Genomic DNA, 13,718 nt, shown 5'->3' on the forward strand with positions numbered 1-13,718 from the left:
GGAATGCCTACAGATGCCTGTATGCATGTGTTTTTGTAACTAAAATTTTATAATAAAAAAGAATATAAACAGAAATGATCCCCAGGACTGGGATGAATTTAGACATCATCTAGGAATAGTGGCAGCTCATTTAAGGAGGGGTCAGTGTGAATGGCTGCAGTCAGATGTTAGGTAACTCGTATCCCAAATTAGCCTTTCTTCTGACTGCCTTAGCTGTGTGAGTTTGACTTGCATTGAGTTAAAGCTCATAACAAGTGTAAAGCTTTCAGTTCAGAGGGAATTTGCCTTGACCTCCCCACAACTGTGTAGATTTATCCTATGTTGTTGCTGCTGTTTTGACTCCTTAAAGAGATACTCTCTCAGACTTTTATTTCAGTGTCTGTTGGATGGGAAGGAGAAAAGCTGGTGTTAATTTATTTTGAAGAGTTGTGCAGTGTTTGACTGCAATTGTATATCCTTTTCCTGTGCTTGGTCTGTTTGTTGTGCGTTACAGTATGCCCGGTGGAGCAGGACTGTTGATAAAACTGTGCATGTCTTCCCAGAACTTAAAGATCCAGATGAAGGATTTTGAAGCAACTGCTGAGCCTCTGCAGGAGTGGCTGACTACAACTGAGAAGATGTTACAAGGAAGTAGCGGTCGGCTCCATGATCTTTCTTCCAAGAGGAGAGAACAGCAAAAGTTGCAGGTCACTTCTTAAAAGCCTTTTTATCAGAGCTAGACTTAACCATCCCATTGTCTTGGCCTCATTGACACCTTACAAAACCTTGATCATTTTAGCATCCTGACCTCTAAATAAGATCAGAACTAGTTTCAAAGATTGCTGTTGATGATCCTGTGCCATCAGGTTTTGCATCTCCACATTTCTTACAACATACTGCTTCTTTTCTGTAGCTGTATGGTGTGCCTGTTTCAGCAAGCTTGCCATATGTCACTTCTGTTTTTCATGAGGCCCTGATGCTTCTCTATATCCTGCTTTCTTGTACCCACTCAATATTAATGTGCTTGTGCTTTACAGTCTGTCCTTGAGGAAGTAAGCTGCCACGAGCATCAGCTCAACAGGCTAAAAGAGAAAGCTCAGCAGCTGTGGGAAGAGCAAGCTGTCAGCAAAAGCTTTATGCGCAGAGTGTCTCAGTTGTCTTCTCAATACCTTACTCTAAGCAATCTAACAAAGGTAATGCACTCAGTGTATGTGCTTTTAAGCAATTCGTTTGATGTAAGTGGGGAAAAAGACTGAAATGTGAAACACTGCAGTTGTTGTCTCGCTGGTCTGCTCTGTAGTATATCTGATCTATCTTGCTTTTCATAATGGCTTTAAAGAGTAGGAATTAAGGACAGGGATAATTTATTGGAATTTCAACAAAATAGAAGTGTGATTTTTTTTAAATGTTTTTTGATTAGACAGTTAACCCTTATTTTGCAATAATAATTTTAAATTTTGATTATTTCAAGCATTGAAGACATTTTTGTAATAAATGGCACCTGAAAAAAGCATTTTCAAAACTTAAGGGAGTTATTTTTTATTTTTTTTAAGAAAATACAGAATACAGAAAAGTTACATCTTAATTGTATGCTTTAATGATCATTACTTATTTGCATAATCAGCATCTTAATCTATAACTAATAGATTGATCCTAAAATTAGGCTGCTTTGAAGGTTCAGGGGAAGGCATAGACTAAACTCTAAAGCATCAGGCTAAGAACTGAAAGTTTAACCTAACTCTGTTTTGCTGAGTGGTGCTTGGCACATTTCACCATTTATCAGTTCTACTGTCTCTATTCTGTAAACAGATAAGAAGGTGCTTGTATTAGGATTATGATTTTTCACAAAGTTTCAGTCATGATTAGGCTTATAGTTGCTACAGTAATGAGAATAATTAAGGTGGTAAGAAGTGTGTTGTGGGATAACAGTTCAATTCAGAAAGTTTTTATATTTGAGCAATTGCTAGTTTGTTAATTTCTACTTATTCTGTGGAAAGAAAAAATATAAAGCATATCTAGAGCTTATATGACTTACTGAAAATTATTATTATTATATATAGCTATAATAAATTTGTATTACTCCAAAATGTAAAAGGAAAAGATACATGAGTTGCTAAGATGGGCTTATGTGGACAGAACTTATAGGATACGTCAGTATGAAAAGAAAGAATCTGAGGCAGAGGATACAGATGATTAAGCCTGTGAGAGAAATCCAGAAATTCATTGGATAACCATGGATGCTTGAGAAGGATCCCTCTCTATAACTTCCTAAACTGTTTTTAACTGGCTTGGCTTTAGTTCTGTCATTATGTGAAATATACTTTACTTTGTATTCCTGTTCAGGTCAGGCCTTTAAGCAAAGTAATTTGAGCGTTTGAAAAAAATATGATTTATATGAGTGTCAGTAATTTTTCAGAAGAATGGTTATGTCAGTGGGAGTCATTGAGAAAAATATGTCTTTCTTTTCCAAATATCAACAAAGTAGTGTTGCTGCAGTGGTATACCTTCACTGGTTTAAATCTTCTGGATTGACAGATTTCACAAGTTATATTCAGCTGCAACACTGATATGGAGGTTAGGTGTGATTTACCAGATGTTTAAGAAAACGTGAAACGTGAAAACTCTCAATTAGTTTGAATGAGAGGGAACAATTAAATGAAGCTTCACATTAAAAACTAAAAAGCATTTAAGAAATTTTAATTTGTATATTAAGTTTGGACAGTTTGTGTGTATGCAAAATTCATTCCGTGCTCAAGTAAATGTACTAGTAATTATCAATTTCTGAGCATAGTTTGTGAAAGTAATTTTAAAATCCATAATTAGGTATATGGGAAATAAGCAATCCTTCGCATAGCTGCAGATGCTCAATGCTATATGAATTGCAGGAGAAAGTTTCCAGAATGGATAGGGTCGTAGCAGAGCACCAGCAGTTCTCGCACAGTATCAAGGACCTCCAGGACTGGATGGCTGATGCAGTTCACATGCTGAATTCCTACTGTCATCCCACTGCAGACAAGAGTGTTCTGGACAGCCGAATGTTCAAGCTAGAGGTAAATAAACTCCAAACCCTGCTCTTTTCAGCTCTGTAAGAAGAATGCATATATACAACACCTTGTCTTAGTTGTTGCATATTAGTGTAATGACTGTTGTCATTTAGACACTGATTTTCAATTTACTCAAAAAAACGTATTTTTATAGAGCAAGAGCTTGTTACTAGAAGTTTTCTCTAAGAATGATATAGGGACTTTTATGGCATGGACAACTGCACATATGCAAATTCTTTAGAAAAACCTCATATGTTGTATGGCTGCTGAACGTTAAATGGAAGAAGTAGAATACTAGCTTTCCTAGATCTTGCTGTTGACATGAATGATTCAGAACAGCTTTTCCTATTGTTAGCTTTGAAAATGGTGACTGCAGTTAAGAAAAGAGCATCTATTGCTATCACTGCACAAAAGATGTTGAAAAGCAGTACTCAAAAAACTTTTCATGTTCTTGATGTCTTAGGTTTTGAGCTGTAGACAAGTTCTCAAATTATAAGGGTACATCAAAAAGCGAGAGATTGCATCAAAATATTCAAATTATGTTTTGCCTTTTGTTTGTTGAATCTTTCAGGTTCCTGCTTTTAGGCTTTTCATGACTTTGCGTAGTGTTGCAAGCAGTTAGTTTGCAACTGTGCAGCTTCAGGAGCTGCAGTCTCTAAGCTGACTTTGCTGATAGTCTGCTGAGTTTGTGTTGGTACCTTTTTGTTGCAAATAGATCCTAGAGTTGTAGAACTGTGTTTCATTCCTCTAGAAGAGTTTTGTAATCACAACTTGTTTTCTCTGTGAATGACTCCTCCTGTTTTCCTCTAAATTACATTTCCTTTGAAATGTTAGCTTTCCACCCAACAGTACCTTCTCTGATACGCTGTCAGTACCTGTGCAGATTCCATGAAAAATTCCCTGTCAACTAAGATATATTTTTTGTGTGGTATAAACCTACCCTTTGAAAGTCACTTTCTACTTCTGAAGACAGGCTGTGAACCCAACTGTCCCCCTTCCATTTCACTGTTTGTGCAATCCACCAAATTTGATCAGTTCATTTTTCAGTAAATCCAGTCAGTGTTTTCATGTGCAGTTAATGTTAAAAGTAAAATAATATCTACTCACTTCTTAGGGACTGCTAGCAGTGAAACAAGAAAAAGAAATCCAAATGAAAATGGTTCTGACAAGAGGAGAATCTGTACTGCAGAATACTTCTCCGGAGGGAGTGCCAGTGATTGAACAGCAGTTGCAAACCCTAAAGGATAGCTGGGCGTCTCTTCTGTCTGCTTGTATCCAGTGCAAGAGGTAAAAAGGGTAGGAGGTACAGAGTGATGCTTAGTAATAAAGTACTGTCAAGTTTTTTTGAAACCTTATTTCCACAATTTTATTCTTACAAGAGTCAAATTCATATTACATGACTGCATTTGCTTAGTATTGCAGGTCTAGAGACCTTCAGTGACATTCATTTGAAGTAGAAAAAGGCAAGCAAACTGTGAGGAATCTAATAATTGTTAACACTTACTGTCAATATAAACTTAAAAGTGGATTCCATTTCCATAATCTAGTTGTAAATTTTACTTTGAGTTGCACTTGATGCCTTGAATTGTTCTCAGAAATGAGAAGATCTTGTCACAGACATCACTGGTTGTTTAGTCAAAATCATGTCTGGTTGTCCATTTGCTAGCATTTCACAGAAGATACTGTGATTACAGTGTCAAAAGTGATTCAAAGTGATGGAATAAAGAAATACAAGGGGGAAAATGCAGCCTTCTTTGATGGAGCATCACTGGTTGCAAATATTTAAACTTAAAACAACAAAGGTAACTAATCATTAGAATGCAGCAACTTTTGAATGTATGCAAAGGGACTGAAAATTTCTGATTCTGGATCTTACACTTTCAGTTGCATTTTCTTTAGTAGTGAGGAAGGCATTGTTATTTACTGGGACGAAGAGACCAATTGGACTAGAGAAAATGGCCTGAAGTTGTGTCAGGAGAGGTTTAGTTGGTATTTTGGGGTGTGGTTGTGGTTTTCTAGTTGTTGGTTTTTTGGGGGTTTGTTGGGTTTTTTTTTCCCCTGTGTAGGCAGTTGGACTCAGTAACTTTAGCAGTCTTTGCCAACCATGACAATCCTATGATTCAGTAACTTATAGACCTCCTTAATATTCCAAGTCTGAAAAACGTAATTTCTCTTTGTTAGCCAAACATGGCTCCTAGTTAAAGTCTGTAGGTTTTCAACAGCTCTGTCTCAGACTGCTTAGCTTGTGATGTAGTCTATAATAACTGTACATGACTATATCTCACTGCTAAAATAGCATAAGAACCTCCAGTGTCACAACAAATATATATTTTTAAATTACAGTCAACTGGAAGGAGCTCTTTCCAAATGGACAAGTTACCAGGATGATGTTCGTCAGTTTTCCAGCTGGATGGATAAAGTAGAAGAGAGTATGAATGCTTCTGAAAGGCAATATGCTGAACTGAGGGAAAAAACAGCTGCCCTCAGCAAAGCAAAGGTGTGTTTGCTTTACAACAAACCAGCAACAAGCCCATGTCACTATATAAGCAATGAAAAAGGCTGGATAACTGCAAGTTTAATCTGTGGTTTTGTTTCAGTGCTGTCCATTCATAAATGTGGTGTTCTGATTCTGCTTTGCAGCTCCTCAATGAAGAGGTTTTGAGTCACAGCAGCCTACTGGAGATGGTTGAAGTGAAAGGAAGTGGGATGGCTGAGCATTATGTCACTCAGCTTGAACTCCAGGACCTTCAGGAGCGGTATAAGTTCCTAAAAGACAGAACAAGGGTACAGTTTTCTTCTTGTTTTGCTGATAGGAAGGAAAATGAGAATGTCTTTTCATTCTTTTCACCTCTTATGTGAAAACAGGCTGAGGGAGTTGGGGTTGTTCAGCCTAGAGAAGAGAAGGCTCTGGGTAGACCTTATAGCAGCCTTCCAGTACATGAAGAGGGTACAAGAAAGCTGGGGAGGGGCTTTTCACCAGGATGTGTAGTGATAGGATGAGGGGTAATGGCTTTTAACTGAGGTAGAGTACATCTAGGTTAGACATCAGGAAGAAATTCTATAGTGTGAGGGTGCTGAGACACTGGAACAGGTTGCCTAGAGAATTTGTGGAGGCCTCATCTCTGGTACTGTTTAAAGCCAGACTGAATGGGGCTTTGAGCAACATGGTCAAGGGCAAGGTGTCCTTTCCCATGCAGGGGCATTGGAACTAGATGATATTTAAAGTCCCTTCCGACCCAAAGCACTCTGTGTTTGTATGATTCTACAGAAGTCTGTTTTTTATGTTCTCTTGTTTTGATTATACATTAAGATATATAGATATATATGTAAATATTTTAACAAGCAGGAGGCAGTAACAAAAGCTGAAGGACTGCTTAACTTACATCAAGAGTACCAAAAAAATCTGAAGACCTTTGAAGTATGGCTGGAGAAGGAACAGGAAAAACTTGACTGTCTATCACATCTTAATGGTGATGCCCAGAAACAGGAGGCAACGCTCCGAGACTTACAGGTACATAATGTGTGACACCCTAAGTGGAAAAAAAAAAGAAAAAAAAAAAAAAAAAGAAGAAATCTGAATCCATTTTGAAAATCTAAATATATGTATCTCAAAGATAAAAAAGCCAACACACAACTGTATTTTGTTAAGGTAATTTCCTGTTCATGTTTTCTAATCATATTGAATCCCTTCATACTTTCCAGTCAATTTCTATTAACCATGAAAATGTCACATGTGTCTAGAAATTGGTTTGCTTATTTTAACAGATTGAAGACTCACTTTGTTGCTTGTTTTTAAACAGATTCCATTTGAGACTTCATCTTACAATCTGCTTGACACGTCTAGGAAGTTTTTATTTTGAGGCTGTGCTGAATGGATTGCATCCATCCCATGCCAGCTCAGGCAGCTAGTGTTTCAGATCTGATGATAAACTTTGCAGGAGAGAAGTATTTCATGCATACTTTGTTAATAATTTTCTCCAATTCACTTGCTGATAATAGTGATATTCGATTTGCTTTGTAAGAGAGCATGCTGTCAGGGGTGTTCTTTGAAATGGTGTACTTTGTATTCAACCATAGCTAACTAAAAGAAATACCTTCTAGATGACATGAGCGAACTGCTTTTGTGTAAAGTAGGACCAGGACTTTGTCATCTGTGAATAAAAGCTGTTAATACAGAGTATGTATCCATAACTTTGCCTTTACAGGAGCTGCAGGTCCACTGTGCAGAAGGACAAGCATTATTGAATGCAGCTGTCCATGCCAGAGAGGAAGTGATTCCTTGGGGCATTCCCCAGATAGAAGACCGAGCTCTGGAATCCTTACAGCAGGATTGGCAAGTTTATCAGCACAGGCTTTCTGAAGCAAGAAGCCAATTAAATGCCACTGTGAGCAGACTGAGGTTAATGGAGATGAAGTTTCAGAAAGTTAATGACTGGCTAACGGATCTGGAGGACAAAGTTGCTATCAGGACTGGGAGGCAGTCTCATAGAGCAACAAAGGAGATACAGCTTCAACAAATGAAGGTAAAGAATATACTGAAGGCATTCCTTAAGTAAAATACCATGCAAGGCTTCCATGTCAGTTCTTTGTTGTACTTTGAAAATGATAGGAAGCATTGCAATTTATTCTGAGGTGGGTAGTGCCTAGAATGATGGAACCAAGAGACCTTCATGCCTTCTAGATCTAGGTTCCTTCCATTTTACAGTAGAAGTATCGCTATAATAGTGTCGAAATCTCTTAGGGAGATCTGGAATTCACATGCTCTGTGATACATGAAAGTACAACTGAGGCAATGGCTGGAGTGAGAAAGTGTTACTGTTGTAACAAGAGTAAAATGTGATCAACTGTGTTGTGAAGTCTCTGCTGTGTTGATGTAATAATTCTCCTTTAGTCACTACAAGGAGAAGACATGGTTCTGAATAAACACAGGAAGCAGATTTAAAGAGATTCAAGGTTACACTTAAGTCACTTTTAGAACTTTGGGCAAATTCTATAGGAAGTCCAGATTGCATTACTATTATTATTTGTGGGCAAGAAGTATTGAATCTGTTGTAATGAAATGCAGTCCATAAGGTAGGATAAAACTTCCAGAACATTAATTATGTGAACCTTCATCACATTCTGTTTTATTGTCTTGCTGTAAATCCATGTTTACAACCATGTATTTGTTTTCCTTTTCAATGATTTCCTCAGTTAGGTACAAATAAATTTATGTTGTGTTTAAGATGTGTGAATCAGTCATATAAATTGAGTAATGTCTTTGTCATAGAAGTGGCACGAAGAAATTACAATCTACAAAGATGATGTGGAGGAAGTTGGGGTATTGGCTCAGCAACTACTAGAGGAAAGTCTCACTGCAAATAGAATGGGAAGCCAGGCTACTCAACTTACATCTCGATATCAAACTCTTCTTCTTCATGTCCTGGTTAGTAATGAAAATTAATTTATTATAACATCATAAATTGTCAGTTATGAAGCAAGTATTAGCAGACTTTCTTAATTAGACTTTATCAGAGCTTATCCATTACTGTAGACTCACCAATATAATATTCACATACATATTCATATATATACATGGAGACATGTAGATTTCATTGGACTAAATGTATAATATGATATGTATATATTTATATGATATTTCTAATGTGATCATGTTAATGCCCTTTCAAAAATATTCAGTATTAATGGGGTATTGTTGTTGTCTTTTTTGGCAGCTTCAGGAGAGAAATCCAGAATTCATTGTGTTTGAGTGCTGAAAGACATCTAGAGAAGTGTTTTCAGATTGTCACTGAAACACATAGATACAGAGAAAATATGAATTGATAAAGTGCAGTCTTCAGGCCACTTTAAGTATTAAGTGTCTCCTATCATAATCATAAGTCACAACTCAAATTTCAAAATAGAAGTATCACAGAATCACAGAGCATCTTTTCAGTGTTTAGTATTAACTCAGTTTTAATATTAGTGAACTCAGCTTTATCATTAGTGATTGCTGTACGTAAACCTTGATGAGACCTGAACATGTTTAAAAGTCATGTAGATATGGTGGCCTTGGTAGAGTTAGGTTAATGTTTGGATTTGATGATCTTAAAGGTCTTTTCCAACCTAAAGCATTCTAGGACCCCAGTGAGAATTATCTACAAGATATGAAAGAACTCAAAACCTATGTGTTAAATCTTAGTATATCAGGTTTTATTAATAAATAGCAATTTATTGCTATCTTTAGCCAATAGCAATGGTAAACATCTGGATGGTTCTTATTTCCTCCCCCTACCCTCCCTATTTGCTTGAAGGAACAAATAAAGTTTCTGGAAGAAGAAATACGCTGTATGGAGGAGTCGGAATTGGCTTTTAGTGCTTACACAAATTGGTACGGGGCCACTAACAAGAACTTCAGAAATGTGATCACCAAGTTTGATGCGGTTGATAAAACAGCAATGGAGAAAAAAGTGCAAAAACTAGAGGTACAGCTTTCTTGAATGCAATTTTTGTTACTCTTCACCAAAAAGAGGCAATATTATGAGCAGCTTTTAAGATGCATTCTGACTTCACCTTGCCTAGAGGAGTCAAGGATAAAGACCACCCAGTATAAAACTTTCTGTTCTTGTTTCATACACACATTAGATCTCAATTTGGTTGTTGAGGTTATGAATAATCATAAATAATATAATCCTATCCTTCCATAAGGCATGTTTCTATGGTTTTTGATTTAGATTAAAACTTAAAATAAATTCCTGTTGTAAGGCATCCTGTTGTGTATATTTTATATCAGTGTGATATATCAGTGTGCACTATGGAAAGACGTTCTTCCTCTTTCTCCTCATTGGATTAACTCAGTAGTAAAACTCATGTTTCATCTCGGATTTGTAGATTAGACTTTAATCTGTCCTCCAGTTTAAACATACTACACAAGGGAAAAACTCATCTATTCCAGAATACGGAGTACAAATCTTTTCCTCACAGCCCACAGTTTCTGTGTTTATCTTCACAAGCCCAATACAGAACAGAAGTATTTGCTTTTTCTGCCTCCTTCTACTTTACTGCACCTTAACTCCAGGCAATTTTGTAATGAAAAGTCCATGCAGTTTCCCTAGGAATTCCCAGACATGTTCTTAGCAAAACTAAAAAAAATCCCCAGACCACCAATAAGTTATCCTCTAACTAATAACAGAATGACAATTAATTAAAACAAAACACACATGCCAAAAAAAGCCAGATCTTGCATACATTTCCTGTTAACCAATCCTTCCTTCACAGCTGCTATTGAGTGATATGGACATAGGCCACAGTTTACTAAAATCTGCCCGTGAGAAGGGCGAGCGAGCTATTAAGTACATGGAAGAAAATGAAGTTGACCAGTTAAGAAAAGAAATTGGAGATCATGTGGAACAGCTTGAAGAGCTGGCAGGCTCCATCAGGAAAGAGCACATGACTTCAGAAAAGTGTGTTCAGCTGGCAAAGGAGTTCTCAGACAAATACAAGGCACAGACTCAGTGGGTCACAGAGTACCAAGCTGTGTTACATGCTCCAGCTGAGCCAAAGAGTGAGCTCTACGAGAAGAAGGCCCAGTTGTCCAAATACAAGGTAAAACCAGTATATATCCTTGTACTATCAAATTGATTTTGACCTAGTGACATGCAATAAATATTCTGATCCAGATGAGTGTTCAAGTTTCCTCAATAGGCATATGAGATGTCTCTCATCTAGATGTCCAAATCCAAATCAGAGTGAAAAGATGCACTATTCCTGCATCTGTGAACCAGAGTGAACACCTGGATTTGAAATGTCAATGTCCTAATAAGGCTTCTACATCTGAAAATTTCCTGTTATGGAGCAAGATTCTTTTATGAGTACACATATGAGTAATTCCGTTAGTATCAACAGAGTTAACTACTTTTTAAGGAAGGATAGAAATCAGTTGATCTTTCTTCACTGCAGCAATTGCCTCTGTTTACATTGGCTTAATCAGCTTTCTGGTTAAAGCTGAATGTCCTAGCTCAACTCTCATCTAGGACAGTCAGCTACTATGGCCTCCTCTGTTTTCAGATAGGAGTTAAATGAAGTGCTGGCTTGTTTTTTTCCAGTCATAAAAATGAGTAGATGAAATTGACTACAAACCCCATTGCTTTTCTTAATGATGTTTTTGTAAAATACTTCAGGATTACAGATATTTCATAAGATGTGTACTGTATCTGGCTGGGATAGAGCTACCTCTCCTCATACTAGTGCTGTGCTTTATATCTGTGGCTAGAACAGTGTTACTGACAAATCAGTGTTTTGTCTGCTGCTGAGCAGTACCTGCACAGCATCAAGGCTTTCTCTCTGACACTGCTCATTATCCCTTGCTGGCTGCAGTACCAGTCATATGTCATAGCTGTGTACTTGCTTTCTAGCTGGTATCTCAGGGTCTGAGCCAGTGGGACAGTGACATAACGGATCAGATGGCCTACTCTTGAGAGCAGAGTCTAACACACTCGTCTGCATGCTATTTCATTAGGAGGATGGCTTTGGTGATACCTGCCCACTTCTTTGCAGAATTTGTTCCTCTGAGCAAGTTTTATCCCTAGCACTTGCCCCTTCACACACATTAATTCCCTTCACTAGCTCCAGTTTATCAGCCTTTCCACTAGCCAGTCACAGGAGCAATTGCTCCTAGATGCCTGCAAAGTTGTCTAAAGGCATGGCTGAGAAACATAGTCCTGTAACAGTAGCAAAGCTTTTCTCATCTGGAAAGGATGATATACATACCATGAAAGAAGCTATGCTTCAGATCAAAGGGAAGTTAGTGAAATAGATCTTGAGTGTTGATATATATATTTTAATTGTTGCTTACGTTGTAGTCCATACAACAGACTGTTCTGTCCCATGAGCCTTCAATAAAATCAGTAATTGAAAAGGGAGAAGCTCTTTTTGATCTGGTGAATGATGTGACTCTTAAGAACAACATTCAAGACCTTCAGAGCAGTTACCAGGAGCTCTGCAGCACAGCAAAGGTAAAAAGTCAAGAAAAAAACTCTGGGTTCATTCAAGTTGCTGGTTTTTTCACCTGACTATTTGTGTCATGCTGTCATGTCATACCCTGTATGTAATTGTGCGGGGGGAGATTCTTGAATATGGGAAGAGCTTCTACCTATATAAATTCAACAAAACTAGCTGAAATGAGTTTTGAGTGTGACAAGTGAAGTCTTCATAGCTCTGTGGGGAAATGTATCAGCAGCTAATTTGTACTATTGTTACTATTTTAATTGCTTTAAATAGATTTCTAAATGCATTCATTCATGAAGGGACACATGCCCTTAAATTATACTATTTTTTCTTTTGTTTCTGCTAGATCTCACTCAAACCTTGTTTAATCTAGTTTAGTTGTTCAAGTCACTGGAGAAAATTAACTGTGAGGTGGATGTAATTTAATTCTTCAATGGCATTACTAATTAACATTGATTCATTAGTCTGTATGTGTGTAGTACTTTGGAAGATTTATTACTTCTAAATACATCCTAAAGTATGATTATTTCTAAGGCTTTTAATAGATTATGCTCTTAACAAGGATAAGCTCTGCAAACCATGTTAGTACTTATGTTTGACCTAAGCGCCTTTATTTGTTAATTCATCCACCAATAGCAAATGATTTTATTTTTTCACAGTTGATTTTTAATTTAAAGACATTCCTTTGACTTGTACCACAAAATTGGTATCTGTTGTATTAGTTGTCCAGTTGATGGCTTAGATGTAGATAAACTTATGAAAAATCTTTCTTAAAAAGGAAAAATACATTTGAACTCAAGGTGTATGTTTGTAATTTGCCTACCACAATCACAGGCAAGATGTATGTGCAAAGACTGGAAGCAGCAGGGACCCAACCATAACATTTGGTCGGTCATGTGGAGTCTCTCCAAGAGCATGTAATAAGTGTTTCTAAGTGAACTTAATGTCAAATTGACAGTGTTCCTTTTCTTAAAGTAAGGAGATCCTCAGTGTGTTCCTTGAAGTTTGGCATTTCATTTGAAGTGAAGATACTGCTCAGTACCACAGAGTTTATTCACACAAGGAATCCCTTTGGTGTCTTCCTTAACAGTCTAATAATGTGAGAAACCCTCAAAGAAATATAAATTTAGAATAGAACTCTCTTATATGATTTCAAGCTCTTGGTGGATTTTGGTTTGTGGTGGGGTTTTTTAATTATTGTAATTACTTGAATATATACGTTTTTGTTGTGGATCTGCAGACATACGTTGAAACTTTAGAGGTGAGAGTAAAAGAACATGAGGATTACAACAGTGACTTGCAAGAAGGGGAAAAATGGTTATTACAGATGTCTAGCCGGCTGGTCAGCCCTGACCTCATGGAGAGTAACAATCTTGAAATAATCACCCAACAACTAGCTAATCACAAGGTGGGTTTGCTGTTGGGTAAACTTCCTTTGTCTGGTAAAACAGAACTTTTCTCCTTTGCTTCTCTAATCTCCACTCCAGAGCTTTAGTCGTTAGTTGTCATTCACCTGTTTTATTCCTCTTACTGCTAACTGTATAGATGAGTATCAATGTCATGAATGCAGTTAACATATGTACTTTGTTGTTAGCACTGTTTCTTGGTTGAGAATGCATTTGCAGAAGAGCTTTATTGTACAGTAGTCTGAATTCCATGTCAGGTTTTTGCTGAGATGTTTCAGGAAGTAGACCACAAAAAGCAGATTAG

The 13,718-nt window shown here is 37.2% G+C and overlaps 1 protein-coding gene across 1 annotated transcript in view; it reads left to right on the forward strand.

The window, feature by feature from the left end:
* The window catches only part of SYNE1 (spectrin repeat containing, nuclear envelope 1), a 243,482-nt gene that overhangs the window by 99,184 nt on the left and 130,580 nt on the right, over positions 1-13,718 (forward strand). Inside the window, exons 57-69 of the mRNA XM_010000000.1 lie at positions 543-686; positions 1,017-1,172; positions 2,865-3,029; positions 4,138-4,310; positions 5,367-5,520; positions 5,664-5,807; positions 6,370-6,534; positions 7,229-7,546; positions 8,293-8,448; positions 9,317-9,487; positions 10,281-10,607; positions 11,864-12,016; positions 13,249-13,416. Of these exons, the coding sequence (XP_009998302.1) occupies positions 543-686; positions 1,017-1,172; positions 2,865-3,029; positions 4,138-4,310; positions 5,367-5,520; positions 5,664-5,807; positions 6,370-6,534; positions 7,229-7,546; positions 8,293-8,448; positions 9,317-9,487; positions 10,281-10,607; positions 11,864-12,016; positions 13,249-13,416 (2,394 nt within the window). The remainder of the gene's footprint in view (positions 1-542; positions 687-1,016; positions 1,173-2,864; positions 3,030-4,137; positions 4,311-5,366; positions 5,521-5,663; positions 5,808-6,369; positions 6,535-7,228; positions 7,547-8,292; positions 8,449-9,316; positions 9,488-10,280; positions 10,608-11,863; positions 12,017-13,248; positions 13,417-13,718) is intronic.

This window comes from Chaetura pelagica, unplaced genomic scaffold, assembly GCF_000747805.2.
Source record: "Chaetura pelagica isolate M959 unplaced genomic scaffold, ChaPel_1.0 scaffold135, whole genome shotgun sequence".
NCBI classification, from domain to species: Eukaryota; Metazoa; Chordata; class Aves; order Apodiformes; family Apodidae; genus Chaetura; species Chaetura pelagica.